The 18,832-nt window shown below is 42.1% G+C and overlaps 2 protein-coding genes across 9 annotated transcripts in view; both read left to right on the top strand.

Moving 5' to 3' along the window:
* tacc2 (transforming, acidic coiled-coil containing protein 2) overlaps nucleotides 1-14,622 on the top strand; it is a 50,001-nt gene extending 35,379 nt beyond the window's left edge. For 2 of the 8 annotated variants that reach the window (XM_046402363.1, XM_046402366.1), the window contains 16 exons: nucleotides 515-1,925; nucleotides 3,563-3,620; nucleotides 3,713-3,917; nucleotides 4,344-4,393; nucleotides 4,558-4,667; nucleotides 4,951-5,104; nucleotides 5,452-5,592; nucleotides 5,947-6,039; nucleotides 9,136-9,273; nucleotides 9,372-9,448; nucleotides 11,385-11,428; nucleotides 12,078-12,086; nucleotides 12,781-12,941; nucleotides 13,059-13,165; nucleotides 13,418-13,538; nucleotides 13,653-14,622. In XM_046402363.1, the coding sequence (XP_046258319.1) occupies nucleotides 515-1,925; nucleotides 3,563-3,620; nucleotides 3,713-3,917; nucleotides 4,344-4,393; nucleotides 4,558-4,667; nucleotides 4,951-5,104; nucleotides 5,452-5,592; nucleotides 5,947-6,039; nucleotides 9,136-9,273; nucleotides 9,372-9,448; nucleotides 11,385-11,428; nucleotides 12,078-12,086; nucleotides 12,781-12,941; nucleotides 13,059-13,165; nucleotides 13,418-13,538; nucleotides 13,653-13,718 (2,945 nt within the window). In that variant the 3' untranslated portion in view covers nucleotides 13,719-14,622. Of the gene's footprint in view, nucleotides 1-514; nucleotides 1,926-3,562; nucleotides 3,621-3,712; nucleotides 3,918-4,343; nucleotides 4,394-4,557; nucleotides 4,668-4,950; nucleotides 5,105-5,451; nucleotides 5,593-5,946; nucleotides 6,040-6,828; nucleotides 6,889-9,135; nucleotides 9,274-9,371; nucleotides 9,449-11,384; nucleotides 11,429-12,077; nucleotides 12,087-12,780; nucleotides 12,942-13,058; nucleotides 13,166-13,417; nucleotides 13,539-13,652 lie in introns of all 8 variants that reach the window. The other 6 variants (XM_046402364.1, XM_046402367.1, XM_046402368.1 and 3 more) reach the window with 6 other exon arrangements.
* A 626-nt stretch (nucleotides 14,623-15,248) lies between these two features.
* ly6pge (lymphocyte antigen 6 family member pge) lies at nucleotides 15,249-18,571 on the top strand. The gene is made up of 3 exons (XM_046402407.1): nucleotides 15,249-15,790; nucleotides 17,493-17,609; nucleotides 18,186-18,571. The coding sequence occupies exons 1-3, from the start codon at nucleotides 15,715-15,717 to the stop codon at nucleotides 18,377-18,379; spliced, it is 387 nt and encodes a 128-aa protein (XP_046258363.1). The 5' UTR covers nucleotides 15,249-15,714; the 3' UTR covers nucleotides 18,380-18,571.
* Nucleotides 18,572-18,832: the final 261 nt, after the last annotated feature.

The following is an 18,832-nucleotide window of genomic DNA, read 5'->3' as shown; positions in this document are numbered from 1 at the left end:
TATTATTATTATTATTATTATTATTATTAATAAAGAAATTATGCTATGATGTGGGATGATACTGTCTCTCATACAGTATTATGCTCCGTTACTTTATCGAAAAACAGCAAGTGAAAGAAATCTTGTTGCACCATCTAGTGGAATACAGCAATATTTCCCTCTCTGGCCTTGTTTGCGCCTTGTTTGCTGAGACAAGCATCTCCACTGCACAAAACTGAGCCTTTTGGGATATCTAGGATAGGCTGACCAATCAGTTCAGTCTCTCTCACTTTCTGTCTTTCTGTCCAACTAAGAGACTCTTAATTGAATTATTTATACCACATAAGTCTCTAAAATTGGATGTATCAGAAGCCATCTGCTGCCATCTCCATGCAGGTTTCTTTAATCACTCCTTTGTCCCAACCCCACACCAGGGAAAATATATATAATAATCCCCGTTTCATTTCATTTTGATTTCCCCTTTGCAGCAGGCTGAATAAAATCTCTTTAAATTGTATCTCTCCATCTTTTGCAGTATCAGTCACCCCCACCAGTGATCCTGCCTCTGATGTAAACTCAGATAACGCACCTGGTTCATCATCCATTGTTTTTGATGAGGACAAACCCATTGCAGCCAGCGGCACCTACAACATTGACCTTTTTGCTACAGAGTTAACAAGTCACACTTTAACCCGTTCACTCAGCCTTCAGGGAGGAGAACTAGACACTGCTGGTCTTTTGGATGGATCAGCAGCTGGAGGCTTCCGTCCACATTCTGAATCCTTCAGCGTGGGCACTGAGAGTGCCCCAGGGACACTCCACAGGCCCAAGAAAGTCCGTCCTGGGTCTGTGAAGAAGAAGCCTCTTCTCAGACAAAACTCCAACCCAGAAAGTCCAAGGCCATCCTCATCCAGCAGCACCCCAGAGATTAAGAAGCGGGCAAAGCCTCGAACTCCCAACCCTGTCCAGGCTCAGGACGAAGCAGAGGGAGGATCTGCAACCCCAAGCCCTGGAGGAACTCTCCGAAGGACCAGGAAGAGTCTTGTGGAGACTCCACCTCCTCTGCCAGAGGAAACCACTCATACCACCCCAGAGGACAGCCTTGTCATCCAGGCCTTACCCTTGTGTCACGAGGAGACCCCTCTTCCTGGTAGTCCAGTAGGCAAAGACGAATCCCCCATCCCCCCTAGTAGCTCCTACAAATGGGATCCAGATAATTTTGAGAACATAGACCCTTTCAAGACTGGAGGTAGTAAAATTGCCAATTCCCCTGTTCTGAGTCGTAAAGGCCCTGTGTGTGCCCCCACTGCCACCCCGCCAGAGAGTCCCTGTTTTTCTGCTGTGGAGCCTTGTCCTTCAGCTCTTCTTGAAGAACCAATCACCAACCCTGAAGAGCAACCCATCATCCCCAAACGTCAGTCTGTAAGGCTGGAGTTTGACTACTCTGAGGAGAGTGGTGAGGCATCACACCAGGCCTCTCCCCCACCCAAGAAAGTGGGCAAGAAGCCCGGTGGCAAGATGCCTCTTAGAAAACCCAAGCTGGGGCTGAAGAAAGCCCCTCCAGCGCAGATGGAGCAGCTAGACAACGATCCTCCAGCAGCCCATAACGGCAACGAGGAGGAAATCACTATTCCTCAAGCAGCTTACAACTTTGAACCTGACAAGTGGGATGATCCGAACTTCAATCCATTTACTTCTAAGAAAAGCATCACCAACTCCCCCAAACTGTCGAGGCCATCTTACACCTTTGACCCCAATGCATTTGATGACTCCATAGACCCATTCAAATCCTCAAGTAAGATAGCCAACTCCCCTCCTAAGGCCTCTGCCTCCTTTGAACTGTCATCCAATGACTATGACAATGAAAATGACAACGACAACATTGGGGAACTGGAGGACCAAAATCAGAACAAACCTGCCAAGAAAAAGAAAACTCCTATCAAATCGTAAGTTCACAGTCTATCATCCCAGACCGTATATCTGCAGGAGAGTCCACATTCACTTGTTTAACATCGTATTCATGTGTAGAAATGTCTGGTGAGGCTAGTCTGTGTTTGTATGTGGTCCTGTGTGTTATGCCAGTGTCCTCTGTCTGTCTCTCTGTCACCTGTGTCTGTGTATTCCCATATGTCACAGGAAGTCCTGGGGTGTGTCTTCTCTATGTTGTCTGTTGTAAGTACAGGGACAACACAACTATCCACCCATTGTAACCTTAATTCCACATGCCTCTTTTTTAAAGCAGCACGTTGCCCTGATGTCCTATTAACAGAAACATCACAATCTCTTGTAGCTACTACCAAACTATTCATGTTTTTTAATTATGCCCATTTTATGTGGATGACACCTGTTTTCACAATTGTTTTAAATTCTGTCAATTTAAAAAAACATTTTTATAGTGCAATAATTATGGACATCTTGATATATTACCGCTGATTGCTGAATGAGTGTAAAATGTATTAAGGAACACTCAAGAGTTACTGCACATAGGCCAGAAATTCTACTTGTGGAGCCGCCTTGTGCAGTACACCACAGTACGCAAAGCTACAACATTACCACACATTTGGGCTTGAAACCCCCTACCAATAGAGGTCACTGCTGCTCAGTGAGGTGCAGCCTTTAGCAGCTGCCCTTTAAAACATTTTAACCAGCTATTCAAACAAAAATAACTCAAAACATTGGAAAAATAAAATATTGAGAAAGCTAATGGCACATTTTTGCAATATAATATGTTGTAAAATATTCAAACACCTTTTCTTGTGAAGCTGAAAAAAATGATTTTTCTTCCTGAGGCATGGTTACTGACACTCTGGTCCTTCTGCAAGTTTGTACAAGCGAGGTGCTTGTGCTCCCTCTTGTGTTAATTGTTGGCTATTGTTGAAACAGATAAAGCTGTATAATGATGTTTATACTTTCATATATCCGATATATGTATATGTATATATATTTTGGCCATTGTCCCACTATTTCCTAATCATTTCATTTAAGAAACATGAAACACTGGGTTTATTTGTGTTGGGATGCAGATGTTTAATAGACAAAAGTAAGCACCAGCTCACCTCTATCAAATATGTCTTTTACCAGATAAAAAAGGATTATGCATCCATAAAGTTGGTAGAAATTTCTGTCCAAGGAATTCCAGTTCTTTGCAGACCCTCTGAGAATCTATGTTCAATGGGATGAGACTGAGTAACAAAAGTAAAAACCTTCCACTAACGGTCCCCACTAACCTGCTACATCACCAATTACATTTGTGTGTATTTGCCAGTGTATAAAGTAAACTATTCATAACATAACATTCACTTACTACTACTCTTCATGGTGCCTTTACTAACTATAGATTCAACCCCTCATTTCAGCCACACCTAGACTACAGTAAGTAGTTCTGTTATACTTATGGTAATGCTGCTCTATGCAAATTATGTTGTAATTTAATGGAAAAGCAGATGCACCCAGCCAGTTTCACATTTTAGCATTTGTGACTACTTGGTATTAGACAGTGGATGTTGGACCTAATAAAGAGTTATGTACTGAAGGCCCTGAGTTACTCTGGATTATGATGACTAATTGTTTTCCTTTTTCTCAGTAATACTTTCAGAGTGAAGAGGTCACCAAAGAAATCCCCGATGTCTGATCCATCCCAGGTGCGTACGCAATTCTTCATATCTGCAGGTCTCTTTCACTTTAACCATTATTTCTCCCTTTAACATCGTTCATTGCCACTTCCTTTGTGCAGCAGGATCCCGTGCCTGCAGATGAACCTCCCCCCCTTCACCCACAAGATGACCATGCCACAGATGAGGAGAAGCTGGCCTCCTCGACCAGTCATAAGTGGGCAGCCCTACACGACATGGAAGCAGTTTCTGACCAACAAGACTTCCCTCAGCCATGTGACCTTACATCCTTTGTAAATGAGAACAGCCTTCCTCAGCAGGCTCCAGGTGAGTCCTAGCTGTCTGGCTCTCTTGGTTCCCTCTTTGTACCTCCAGCCACCTGCGTCCAAATAAAGGATGACAGAGATTAAAGCATACCACAGACAAGCAGTGCTCAAAGGAAATTCAAAGCTTATGTCAGGATAAGCCTTCGTGTACAGCAATCAGCCATATTACTCTTTATTTATCCAGCAGTGTTATTGATTTTTATTGCGGCATTCAAATAGTCCCAGTTCTCCACTGCTCTCTGACCTCCAGAAGAGCCTCCTCTTCCCAGAGGCTGTGTGGCTCAACTCATCTGGGTCAGACATGAAATAACAAACAGACAGCCCTGCCTCAGCTTCTGATCCCATCAGTACAGAGCTCAACACTGGCTGGAAAGTTTCCCCATTTCTTTTTCTGTGTCTAAAATTTGGTTTTGTTCTTCTGTGTCAGTGCAAGACTATGAAATTGAGTACATGGAGAAGATTGGCTCTTCTTCGCCTGTGAGTATTTGATATTATGAGAAGAATTTGTCAAATCTTTGCTGCTCTCTGATTTGTATTGATGTGTTTTACATGTGATATGTTATATTAGCCACCAACAGTAATGTAAAATTAGAATTCAGACTTAGACAGTTTCTTTATTTATTCTTCTGTGTGTCTTGTAGCCACTGTCTGTGAAGAAGCCGTCTTTGTATCTGAATTTGGACTCAGTATCTGACAACCTAATCAAGAATACGTGTGCCCATGGTTCTGAGCCCAACTCCCCCTGCACAGGGTACAACACATTCTGCTATTAATGTACTTACATATAAATGTGTGTAATTACTTTGCAGTATTTCATACATTGTATGGTAATAACATAGGGAGTTTAATTATGCAATTTTCAGTGCTTTAATGGTACATCTAGTTTGCAAAAGATAATAATGATTTGGAGAGCATAATGCATGCAGATCAGGTACAACAGTTTAGTTTAACACTCTCATCAATCATATACTGTAGGTTACATGCCATATTTCCATCTCTCTCTTTCTCTCTGAACTCTCTCTCTCTCTGTACAGGAGTTTTGAGGAGATGGAGGCCCAGATAACAGCAGGCATGAAGACACCTGTGCTGAGCTCCCGGCCTGGTCCCGAGGGCTCTGCTGGGGACAAGGGTAGGAAGAGGGAAAGCGAGGCACTCAGTCGAACACAGAGCACAGAGAGGGATGAGCAGGTGAGCCAAATGCCTTTGTAAAGATTCAGACTCAGTGTGCAGCACGTATGCTGTGAACAGTAAGTTTCGATTTTGTTTTATATAATGTCTTTGTTTAGTCACAAGGGGACAGTGCCACACTGCTTTATTGTAGGCTGAAATTTGGCCTTCCAATATGAGCACCATCAGTCCTAGCAATTTTCAAGAAACTATAGTCACATGTAGCCAGTCACCCACACAAGGTTCTCAGCTTGAACTCAATGACTCAGCTCCCAATGCTGCCACTCAAACACTCAGCGCTTGCTTTGCCATGCTGACCCCTGCCCTCCTCCTTGCCCTCTACCAACTCCTCATGGTGCCCCTTGTAGGCCCCTAACCAGGGCCCAGTGGAGGCCCTTGCTCCTGCCTTGGCCATGCCAGACAGGCTGTCTGAGTGTGATGACCCCCTGCAGTACCTGGAGCCTGACCTGGCTGAGACCAACCCCACTGCATTCGCCCAAAAACTACAGGTGTGTTGACAGACCACATGTGACCCCTCTTGATAAACCTTACAGGCCTTCCCTCCAGTGGCCCCTTTGTGCCCTTGATGTGTGACTGTGTGTGTTTCCGTGTGAACCTTATTTCCATTGTGTCCTTGCTACATCCCTCCTTTTCATTTTCCTATTTTATTCTTTCTCTTCCTGATACCTAAGTTGCAGTTTTGTGTGAAATATATTTAAAGAGTTTGAAATGTTTGACAGCAGCAAGTGTGTGTGCTCAACTCAAGTGTCAATATGTTTTCCCTTTGCTCTCTCATCCTTGGGCCGCAACCCTTCTTGCATACCCCCAAAATCCACCCCCCCCCACCCCCTTGTGCGGCCCAGGAGGAGCTGGTGCTTGCTGCCCTGAGGATAGAGGCTCTGCAGGTAGCCAAAAACATCTCTCAATGCCCCTCCCTCTCTACTGTATGCCCCCAGGTACTGCGTTGAGTTCTGCACCAGGTGTATGCAAGTGTGTGCAGTTGTGTGTATGTGTGTGTAAGAGGAAACATGCTTGAATGAGTGATTGCAGTAAAGTGAAGTGTGTATGCGTGCATGAGTGTGTCTCCGCCTGCCTATCCCTGTCCCTAAATACACCATTCTGAGTGTGACTGTGAGCTCATGACCTTTAACATGGAGGCTGCACCACTACATCCTCAGTCCCGCCACCTCTTCAGACCACACATATGAAATCTCTAACATGGCTTAATGCGTCCAGCTCCCACCCCTGACTAGCAGCGAGCTCTTTCGGGTTGACTCCACAGAGTACTGTGCCTTCGTAGTCTCCTGCCTTTATTGTGCATGTTGGGCAACATGCATGTTGCCTGTTCATGAGAGGCTTACATGAGCATGAATGTGACTGGGAATGTCTCACGCTAGACTTGATATCAGCTGAGGATCTATATGGATATACCTCTCCCAGATGTATTTGCTGAAGCTTTGCTATCATCAACCTAAATTCCAGTCACATTCTTGTTTTGTGATTTGGTCTTTCTCCCAGACTAACAGCACTAACAAACAGATAAATCAGGCAGGTGTTTAGACAGAACTTTTTCTGGTTGGAGGGGATGTGTGAAAACAGCATCTGCCTACACATAAGAATCGTGAAATTGGGGAATCCACTGTTTATGATCAGTGGAAAACATCTTGAGAGAGTTGGAGCAGGACAGGCCCTCTCTGGTCCTCTGTCCCTCTATGTCTCATTCTGTTTTCCCACACATTTTACAGTCACGATTCAAGAAGCCAAGCACTCGTCGGTGGAATATCAACGGTTCACCCTTACTCAAAGTAAGACTGCATACCCCTGGGATCTGCCCTCATCTTAATCCAACTAAAGTGCACTCCAAGTATTTGGTCATATACACACTTTTTATTGTTTTTTCCTCAGTGCACCAGCACACTCGATTTGAAGTACGAAAGTATGAAATTAAGGTGCTGACTTTCAAGGTGATTGAAAGCGATCACATCTACATTAGTTAAGAGTGTAGAAATCATAGTCTTTTACATATTTCATATTCAGTACTATACCCTCCTAGTGCTGGTGTACAGAGTTAAAACAATTCTTCAAATACTGACAGACTGCACTGTAAACTCCCATAGAACGCAAAAATCCAGTCTGAGATCTTTTTGTAAGATCTCTCCTATATTTGCCGTAGCTGTACACTCTCCCTGTGAGCGAATTTGTGAGTTGTGTTTTCTGCAGTTATATGTAGTATCTCTCTCATAGTCTTTCTACATACACTACTGGACTTTATTTGGTTTCACATAGTGTTGGTTTGTAGCTTAAACTTGTGTCTTCATTTTGTCCCATTCTTGTTCTCATGAAGTAGTTTTTTCCCAAGCAAATGTGATTTTTGCCTATAGCACCCCTACAGGTGATGCTGAAATGTTTGCAGTTTACTTGACTTGTGAATCAAGATGATCCAGTTTTTGTACAAGGCTGAATTACCAACCAGGCAAAGAGGGCAACTGCCTCAAGACCAAAGACTAAAGGGCCAAAAGTGCCCCAGGTTTGTTGTGTGGCAATAATCTTGTGGTAATTTCATATATTCAAATTTATTTGGCAACATGCTGCACAAAAGCACAATTAAAACATGACTGACATGGAAAAGGTCCAAAAGCAGCTTCTGCATTTTTGAAATCCTGTCATAAAGAGGGATCTCTTTCACCAAATTATTAAAATCCAGACACACTGAAAACCTGGAGCATGATAGTATTTTAGTAGTAGAAATAGTGGTTAGTCTCTGGGAATCATTTTTGTCCCTAAACCAGCAGCAAGCACACATCCGGTACCACATGATTATTCTGCAGTTACTGGTTTATTATACTTTATTTCAGTTTATAGCATATAGTATATATGATTTTATGCGGATTTATTGGGATATTTCTTAGTAAAATGGAACTTTTAGTAAAAATTAGTATTCATCACAAGGCCTGTTTGGGTTTTTTTTTTTTAAAAGCTTCTGTTTAAACCTCACTGATCTGGGAGGGTAAGCCCCTAACTGAAAACCCAAAATAGGTTTATGGTTGCCTAAACTTGACTAGTCTTTAGTGTTAGTTTGCTAATGTAATAACTGCTCTGGCCAGACCAAACCCTTCACTCTCTTTTCCATTTATTAGTGGACCTCAGTCTACCTGTTCCCTGTGAGCCCCAACCATTTCATCAGATCCTCCCATAATCCAGCTTTCCCAAGAATGAGCAAATCCCTTTCAGAGTTTTAGGGGTCTAAAAATGGTACAAGAAAGATGATTGTTTTTGCACTTTGATATACTTTGTGTGACGCGGTGTTATTGGCAGAGTGATGTCACAGGTTGTAATGGTCATATGAACAACACAAACTACAAACACTATAATATAGTGTTTGTAGTTCTCATTACACTTGACTTTGGATATTATCCAAAGTCAAGTGTAATGAGAAATACTGTGAATATTCTGGCCCACCTCACATCATAGTCTTTGTAATTGTAGAAGAAATGGTGCAAAATGTTGCAATAGATTTTAGTGAAAACTGTAATTCTAACCAAGACAGGTAAGATCAGCTTACTATGCTGTAATATGCTTTAACATGAGACTAACATCTTATCCCAATGCTGCCGTTTGCTACCCTATCCCACCTCTCCCGTATCTGATGCAGTTCTTGCTGTATGAACTGCTACTCTCCTTCCCCTTCGCCTTGCCTGGACCCAATCACATTCAAGCTATTGCGATGAGCAGGTGATCATGACCGCTCAGCTGGGGGCAGCATCAGCCAAATCACTTGGCTAATACTGTGGCAATGAAGACTGTTTCATCCAATCATGTGGCAGCTGACCAAGTCTTCAGGAACATTACTAGCCTGCCTCATTTACATATTGATTTTGCTGTGTGGTACATTTTGATATAGTTTGATGCTGCCTGGAGATTTGGTTCAGAAGTCCTGTGGAGAATGTAACGTGTGGGCCCGAGGGGTGAGGTTGTCTCGTGTAGCTCTGTCTGCTTTGTAACTGGTTATGTTTCCTTTCCTCCCCATCCTCTCCGCTGGTTCGTGGAAGCAGCACAGAGACGTGTCATCTCCCATAGAGAGTGCTGTGTCCAAGAACTCACTGTATGCTAGGACCACCAACTACATTGAAGGGGAGAGTCCTCACCTACCCAGAGAGCTGGACCACTCACTGGGAATTGCACGAGAGGAGGTACCCTGAAGATATTTCTTTTTATTTCAGAAGTCATAAATGCTGTATTAACTTCACTTTAGCATCTCACATTTAAGCGTTTTTGTCCCCCTCCTCAGATTGTGACAAAGGAGAAAGAAGTGCTGGAGTGGAAGAGGAAGTATGAAGACAGCCGACAGGAAGTAGTGGAGATGAGGTAAGCAAATTGCACCTTGTGTCACTGACATCACAGCAAGGGCCCATCTATTCACTACAGCATGGATTTAACACCTCCCTGTGTGGTTTCTTTAATGGGAAGGTGTCGCGATGCTTAGTGTCTTGCTTTCAGACTCCACCCATCCTCATCATTTAACCTATTCAATTGGTTTATCTGCTTAAACTGTCAACCAAAGCCACGCTTAACCGTGACAAGCAGAGCCAGTTAAAGAAGTCCAAATGAGTCCTTCTATTATCATGAGCATAGAGGAATGGATGTGGTTCACATGATATATGTAAGTTTTAGAGATAATGTGTAAAGGGCTGTTTGGATTATACAGCATCAACTGTCTGACAACAGCTCAAAAGTGGGAATAACTACACTCATATTTATGTCTAAAGATGATCCATTTATGTCCAGCAAATTTTTTGCTCAGAGAGATAGGGATATGCTCTTGTGATACCTGGTTCTCTGTCAGCATGTCAGCAGGTGGTTGGTGTGGGTCCAGCTGGCCGCAGCTCAGTTAGTGTGGATAAAACAGAGCTTACTTCATTTGACTGATTGGGTAGGATAAGGAGGGGCTAAGAGGCTAAGTGGGAGGCACGGCTAATCAATCCTCTTACCTCTAGCAACCTGCTTTTCCCAAAACAAGGCTTCCTATTGGGCCAGTCTGGTCCTTCACTTGGAGCACTGGAAAACATTTAGCAGCAAGACTCAGACTAAAACAGGACAGTGCTGATAAGTAAAAATAAGTTAAATTTAAAGTTAAAGATAATGAAAGAGAAGTTCACTTAAAACTCTACCCTTACTGTTTAATCCACTTTACAAAATTTGTAGGTTGAATAGCAGTTAATGTATGTTCATCATTTGCCTAAATTTCTAATGCCTAAATTAATTTGGGTGAAGGGTGGCACGGTGGTGCAGTCACTGTCGCCTCATAGCAAGAGGGTTCCAGGTTCGAATCCCGGTCTGGGCCTTTCTGTGTGGAGTTTGCATGCTCTCCCTGTACTCCGGCTTCCTCCCACAATACCAAAAACATGCACATTAGGTTAATTGGCTACTCTACATTGTCCCTAGGTGTGAGTGTGAGAGTGTGTGGTTGTCTGTCTTTGTGTGTTGGCCCTGCGATTGACTGGCGACCAGTCCAGGGTGTACCCCGCCTCTCATCTGTAATCAGCTGGGATAGGCTCCAGCTCCCCTGCGACCCTGACGGATAAGCGGTATAGAAAATGGATGGATGGATGTTTGGGTGAAATGTGACATCCACAGCTGTCCAACTCATAGACAGTTTCACAAACAAACAGACTGAGAGACAGGCAGGTGTGTAAATAAAATCTATGTTTATTGGTGGAGACAAATGTATGAATTGCCTAAAATAAGACTCCTTTAAAGACATGCATACGTTGAAATCACACTGATATGCAGTATGTCACAAAAGTGAGTACACCCTTCACATTTTTGTAAATGTTTTATTATATCTTTTCATGAGAGAGCACTAAAGAAATGAAACCTTGCTACAGTATTAAGTAGTATGCATACAACTTGTATAATAATGAAAATTTGCTGTCCCTTCAAAATAACTCAACACATAGCCATTAATGTGTAAACCGCTGGCAAGTGAGTACACCCCTAAGTGAAAATGTCCAAATTGGGTCCAATTAGCCAATTTCCCTCCCTGGTGTCATGTGACTCGTTAGTGTTACAAGGTCTCAGGTGTAAATGGGGGACAGATGGGAAATAAATTTGGTCTTATCACTCACACTCCTCATACTGGTCACTGGAAGTTCAACATGGCACCTGACAAATGTCACATGACAAAGATCCTCTCTGAGGATCTTAAAAAAAGAATTGTTGCTCTACATAAAGATGGCCAAGGCTATAAGAAAATTGTGAACTGTAACCACATCCATATACTGACAATCTTTATCCTCCATAGGAGAATTGTTGCTGAGTATGAGAAGACGATTGCACAGATGATAGGTGAGTTCCATGATACACACAGGTTTTCAGTTGCCTACAAAACCCAAGCACTGGTCACAGGGTACTGGATCCTCTGTCTTATCAGTGCACATGAATTTTACTTTAGACAAACTGCTTTTGTTCTCCAACCTCTGCCACTACGTTTTGCTGCACTTTTTTTTGCCAAACTGATGTCAAACATAAAAGGTCCTTGTGTGCCCTCTACATTGTCACTGATTTCAGGGAGTTAAAAATCCTTTTTTACCCTCAGACGCAAGCTACCTTTGCTATACTCCCGCTTTCATGTTTGATTGATATGAACTGATATGAGCCATCACTGGAGGCGATAAGCTCACCTTTACCCAGCCGTGTCCAGCTTCTCTAGACTCATTAAACTGGGCTGCAGGTTCACTTGCTGCATTATTCCTGCTGTCACTTCTCATCTTCTTTGTCACCTCTGGACATTCCTGAAAGTTTGATTTTCGCTGCTGTCCAATTTCATTTCTTACTCTCATTAAAGCACTGTCACAAAAACGGAACAATCTGTCTCTGCTTCTGCCTAACACTTGGCTTTCTCACTTGTCTTGCCCTCCCAGCTTGACTTAACACAGTCCCTTCTTTTCTGTTCTACTCCCGTATTTGCCCCCTCACTATTTGATAACCCTGACAGGCATGCCAGGTGAGTAACTGTGGGATTGTCCTTCACTTGTTTGTTTCAGCCCACATCTCTCCATCTGTCCGTCACAGAGGGGAGAAGATGTGCTCCCTTTCTCCATCATCCAGTGGCATTTGTTTGTCCAGTTTGTTGCATTTCATCCTGTATTTTGTTTTAATTGGCGAAATTCACTTTATGTATTCTCTCAGTTGCTGTACATCATTGTACATATTTGATCACATCCTTTTAGATGTACATACTCACAGGAAACCTTTACATACACATCTGCACTTTGTTTCTGTACTGTAGATGGTTGTGAAAATCATTCATGCAGAATTAGTGAACTTATGATAGGAAAGAGAAAGTTTGGATGAGGTTGAAGTACTGTAGGAACTTTGACATTTAATACTGAAGCGTCTAGAAGTCCCTCAAATCAAACTGTTTCTACAATTTACAGGTCTCCTTGATTTCCCCATTGTTCAGTGTTTTTTGTTTGCATGCTACATTAGTTTATCAGATATACTCATGTAATATAGCATAGCATACTTTAAATCATACTAAACCACAAATCCACTGGGATATATTGTCAAAAATAAAGTATTTGTCTGTATGTGTGTTGGTGTCTGCCTTTAAACAGTAAGGATACACACCACAGCAGACTCTTCAGTACACAGACAGGTGATCTGATCTGCACTATATTTGTGTGTGTATCCATCAGAGGATGACCAGAAAGAGAAGTCTCTCTCCCACCACACCATCCAGCAGCTGATTATGGAGAAAGACCAGGCCTTGGCTGATCTCAACTCCGTGGAAAAGTCTCTGGCTGACCTCTTCCGACGGTATGAGAAGATGAAGGATGTACTGGAGGGCTTCCGCAAGGTGACTAATTATTCACACCTAATGGGTGCTTTCAGCATGACCGACCTTGTAAGTCATTTAAAATTTAGCTTGACAACCCTCATGGCAAGTAATTAAATCATTTCTCACTCGGATCAGAATGAAGAGGTTCTGAAAAAATGCGCTCAGGAGTATCTGTCCAGGGTCCGTAAGGAGGAACAGCGCTACCAAGCCCTGAAGATTCACGCAGAGGAGAAACTGGACAAGTGAGTCTATTCTTGCTCTCATTATCTTGTGTTTATTTTACCACAACAGCAATATATCAGTGCCCAGCTGAAATATGTGTACATTACTTAGTATACTTGTTGCTATAGATTAAGTCCATCTATTTAATTTTTTTTAAAGATTAATTCTTTACTGGCTTTGTAAACGCGAGGTTATGCTCTCATAAATCTCTCCAGGTTTATGGAGGTCATGGAGGTGACATGACTTTCATTGTATCCCTTGTGTGTTTCCAGGGCCAATTCAGAGATAGCTCAGGTGCGGGCCAAGGCCAAGCAGGAGCAGGTTGCCTACCAGGCCAGTTTGAGGAAGGAGCAGATGAAGGTGGACTCTCTGGAGCGCACGCTGGAGCAAAAGGTCAGTCAGATTTCCTCACTTTAAGAGGCCTGGTGTGTCAAAGGTTATGACATCATTTTAAAAAAAAATCCATGTTAGCATGCATGTATATTAATTTTAACTATTGTTTCATAGAACAAAGAGATCGAGGAGTTGACGAAGATTTGTGATGAGCTGATTGCCAAGATGGGGAAGAGCTAGCGACCACACCGCACCCAGGCCAAATCTCACAGAGAAATGGAGTGGTTGTGGAATATCTACTTTTGGAAATATATTTACCACTCTTCCAGAAGAGACATCGAAGGCCAAAATGGTCTTGGGGTTAAATTTCCTACTGACTTTGTGTATAAAGGATCCACAGGAATGGCTTTCTCTTAATCACTCTGTACATTTTTGATGTGTCAGTGTATCGTACTGTATCAGGGGTCTGGTTTAAAGTTTTAGAAAATGTATCATATCACTAATGAACCTGCCTGTGTGTGTGTGTGTGTGTGTGTGTGTGTGTGTGTGTATGATAATGAGAAAAGTGAGAGCAATTTGTTTTGTGGGTTAAATTATCTATAATGATGTTGCCATGACAGCCACTGAGGGAGAAGACTGTTTACCTGTTCCCGTTGTTGTCTCCTCTTGATACCAGAGAAAGACTTTCAAAAAGAGTAACAGATATAGTTTCATTCATAAAACATTGACACGCCACTAAGAGAACACAAACTATCACAATAGCTTACTGCATGTGAGAGAAAGAAGATCTTGTAATGTTGATGTTTGTATATCCTGTAGGAAGTTCCAAATATGAAAAAGACTCATTCATTTTTGATAGTTATCCTGTCATCCTCTGTCCGCTTCCCTCATATAACCTTGTAGATATTTGTCATACTTGTCATAGCTTTCTCGACGAAATTGTGGGACTATTTTTTGGATTTTATTTTGATATAAAGCAAACTATAATCGTGACTGTATTCAGTTGTGAGCAGGGGTAATTTAATTTTGGATGGGTATGTCCTAGTCCTGCTATGGTTGTTGTGTCACACTGAGGAATAACTTCTCTGCACAGCCACTGTACAGCATCTGCTTACAAAGTGCAATAAAAGATGGCAATACAGCACTCTGGGTTCACTCTGGTTCTTTCCCCCACATTATATGTTTTTCCACTGAGTTTAGTTGAAGCAGCATGACCAGTGATAAATCAGAGCTAACATGTGATTATGATGATTTGACATAGTCAGTGTCAACAAGACAGATAAGCACAGGTGATTTTGCTTATGCGCAGATGATACAGCAATACATTATAAACATTTAATTTTTGAATTATCTGTCTTATGGACACTATTATCTTGAGCAGGAGAATACATGCTTAAATAAAATCACAATTTGCTGTGATGGTGGTTGTATGTATGGGCTATATTGTCTTAGTAACCAATAAACTACTAGTTTACTGCACAGGACATGCCTTCACGCAAAGTTAGGAGAGTGTGAAAAATCTTTATGATAAAATAATGAATAAATGGGTGAAAAATCAAGCTCTATGTAGTAAAGCAAATCTGTGCAGTAGCAGTATACATGAAAACTTGCAGTGCAGACACAGCTGACACATAAACAATTCCAAGGTGGACCTGTTTTATATGAAAACAACAAAGTACACTTCTGTATCATAGATCGTGTTAAAGAACCAGGACATGATGAGTGGGCTATGGGACTACATCAGATAAAAAAGGTTAAGAACAGAAGCTATAGATGACTGCAACTTTCAATCAGCCATTCATAAATAGTGTCCTGGCAGCAACCAATGCATCATATTTAGAATAGCAGTGTGCACCTCAACTGATTTACTGCAATCGATGGAACTACGGGATACAACTATAATGCAGAATTGATCGATCTCTTAGATATGCCAGAGATCAGTTTGGTGGTGATGAGTCCTGGTGCAATAGGGAATGAATCAGAATGGGTGTGGCCAGCGAACAGAAGCCTTCACTGTGAGATGTCCGGGATGAAGTGACAGCTCTTGTCTCATTTGCCTAACCAGACTGAAGAAGCAGCTACTGACACCCAGCCCAGAGCCGTGGGACCCAGTGGAGGGCCTGGTAATCTGCCTGACAGTCCAGGAGGGGATACCAGCTCATCCAATAGCTCAGATTAAGCTCAGGGGGCTTTAAGAGCAAACAACCTGCTTTTCATTGTGTGATCAGGGATACCTATGACCACCAGCACTATGAGAGCTGTCCAGTACTGTCCGCTGCTCCTGCTTCTTCTGGTCCTGCTAGCAACTAACAGTAAGAACTTTTTTTCTGAATAACACCCTTTTTCCTCTCTTAACCTTTATCTTTTACCTTCTTTAGATCTCCGCTCTACGGTCTGTCCACCTGTCATGTGGACTTTGGCGTCTCCCTTCCGGTACTCTTCTTCCTTTCCACGGGTTCCTGCCTCTTTTCCTATGAGGCCGGAACCATGGAGTGAATAAGTTTACAGAATAGCTTTCAGGATGGGAAGTGTTGGACTCAACAACAGTACAGCTAGCTTTATTTTTTAGAAAATGCCTTGCTTGTTGTATTACTTTAATTGGACTATTTTACAGTAATAATGACACTTTATTTTGTGTCAAGTTTGTTTATTGCTGTTCTTTCTTGTGAAATTCTTGTGAAAAGTTTTGCCTCTCTTCAATCTGTCATCCTCCTCTGTAACAAGCATGCAATCCCAGCAGCTAATCTCTTAATAGGCCTGGAGGCTAATACTTAAAGCATGTGTGTAGAGCGGCTGTGCTGTGGGGATAGACTGGGGTCAGCCACAAACACCAGGGGGTATTTGTCACGACGTGTCAACATGCAGAGGGATAGCAAGAAAGAAATGAGATGATACAAATTCATATGAGAAATGCAGATTTTTTTCCTATTGTTTTGCTAGAGTTGTGCTTTTATCAGTAAAAGGACAAAGTCTGACATTTTGGTGATGTGTTTCTGCTATACTCATTAAGTTGATTTGCTGCTTTGATTAGAAAATGTCATCTCTCTTGTGTACAGGCTCCCTTTAAGGAAACAAGACCTAGTGTGTCTGAGCAACTTTTCTATCATCCTGCCATCATAACCGAATGATGAAACACGACTCCGGGGCTGTAGGAGATTATTTTGATGGAAAAGACAAGAGATGTGCTGCTACAAAGAATGTTTGAAGTGATTTCTATAAGTCCAGCTCAGTTTGATCCTCTTAGAAAGCAGCATTAAAGGCAGTTCCTGAAGGGCCATTTTAGAATTTAGAAGGTGGATGAAGGTTTTTCCAAAGGAAGCGTTAAAGTGATATTTCAAAGGTCAGCTAGTTCTCAAATAACCGGTCCTTCCTCTGGAGAGCTTTAGAAAGACATTTGAGTGTTTTGAGTGCTGAAGTAGGCTCCTGTAGATTTAGATGAAGGTTTAGAAAGGTTTTTTTATAAAAAAAAAATCTAAGCTTGTTTAATTCTTTGCATTACTTTGGGGAGATATGTGTGCTCTTAGTGTCACTGGCACTCAGATATAGACTTTGCATGTCTGTGTGTACATGCTCTTTAAACCCATAGCTCTTGTGTTAATAAAGTGTAGAAATATCCGCAATTAAGGCCCTTAAATATCCGCAGTTAAGGCCCAACAGTGGACTCTGATTTATAATAAACAGGACTAGGTTCAGTATGGCACAGTGTACTGCTTGGCTTAACATGCAAGAGCAGCTGGCTGTCTTAACAGTCACTTCTACCAATGTCTAATAAATAGGCCTATGGGTGTTTAAAGGACAAACATGGTATAAGTAACATTAGCAGCACCAAATAGTATTTGTGCCTTGAAAGAAGTTCTGCTGTTTTTTTCACAAGGTGACATATCTGATGCCACACATCACTGAACTGCACTCCAAGATATGCTTTCTATCAACATGTCATTGTGTTTTAATTGTAGCATATTAGTCAGTGTATTAGTGTGAGCTGTATCAGTATTTCTTTTCTGTTTCTGTCAGGTGAGGCTCTGCAATGTTATACATGTATGGGCTCCAATAACGATGACTGCAACCGACAAGGCTCCAGAGCTTGTCCCGGTTACTCTGATGCGTGTGCTTCAGTGGTGGGCCATGACAGTGAGTCCAACACTGACAGTGTAGTAGACTTACTGGCTCTCTTTCTGTCTTTTTTCCCTCTATTATCAAGAAAGATACATAGAACTGTGTTTTTGTCTGTATGTGAGGGTGTGTGTGTGTGTGTGTGTGTGTGTATTTTACAGACAAGTTGCTGTCTGGAGACACATCTCAGTCAGCAGGGGGTCTGAGTGTTTTAAGGAAATGAAGAGCTTAGCTGCTCCTACTCAATCAATATCCTTAATTAGGACTCCATGTGTTCCTGGCACTGAGACAATTCCTCTGCGCAGGATGAACTATTATTTATTACCAGTTATCTCAGTTTACTAACCCGCATAAGGCAACAGTTTTACATAAAGTTTAGTGTATCAGAAAGTGGGACAATAACAGAGGCTGTAGAAGCACCAGTTTTGCCAAATTTAATTCTAGTAGTGTGCTTTAATGGACACAACACTAATGCTTTATGGGTCGTATGAGTCAGTCAGCCAGAGCAGTTTCATTACACTAACAAGACTGAGCAACTCTATAGTATTGGTTGTTGAACAGTGTGACTGACTTGTATTTCTCTCTGTTTGTTAGGTGGGGTGATGAAGTCATGTTCCTACAAGTCTTTCTGCAGTCAGGCCAACAGCCAGGGCTACAGAGCACCAGGTGTCAGAGTTCACTGCTGCTACAGCAATGACTGCAATGTGACGAGTTTGGCCTCCCACCTGCCACGACTCAACTATCTGCTGCTGCTTCTGCCGCTGTTGTTAAACTACTTATTCAAGTAGACATACTGCTCAACAAATGCCAACTTGTGTTGCTCTCCAAAGATGCCAAATAATTCTACTTAATTTCACACTACATGCTACCCTGCTTAGTACCATTCAACTCTGCTTTAAATTACCTTATTTATATAAACAGAAGCCTACACATCAAGGAGTTACTGAACATAGAGGATCTTGAGGTGGTTGATGAGGATTATATGCACGATGTTAGAATGAAGTCATCGGGCAGTATTTAGGTAGATGAGTGTCTCCATGGATTTCACTAAGCCATTAACTTGAGGATCCTAAGAGAAGAGAAAATGTATAATGTTTTTAGTTAAAGAGGAAGAGATAGTATTTGTGTTCATCTCTTTCACCACCTTTCTTTGGTGATCGGCACACTATCTGTGAAACATAACAGGGACAAGACCTAATAGCCTTTCAAGATCTATCCATCTATCCTTTTTCAAGCCCTAT

This window comes from Scatophagus argus, chromosome 10 (genome assembly GCF_020382885.2).
Source record: "Scatophagus argus isolate fScaArg1 chromosome 10, fScaArg1.pri, whole genome shotgun sequence".
NCBI classification, from domain to species: Eukaryota; Metazoa; Chordata; class Actinopteri; family Scatophagidae; genus Scatophagus; species Scatophagus argus.
The sequence above is the reverse complement of the archived record's forward strand: the minus strand, read 5'-3'. Positions and strand labels throughout refer to the sequence as shown.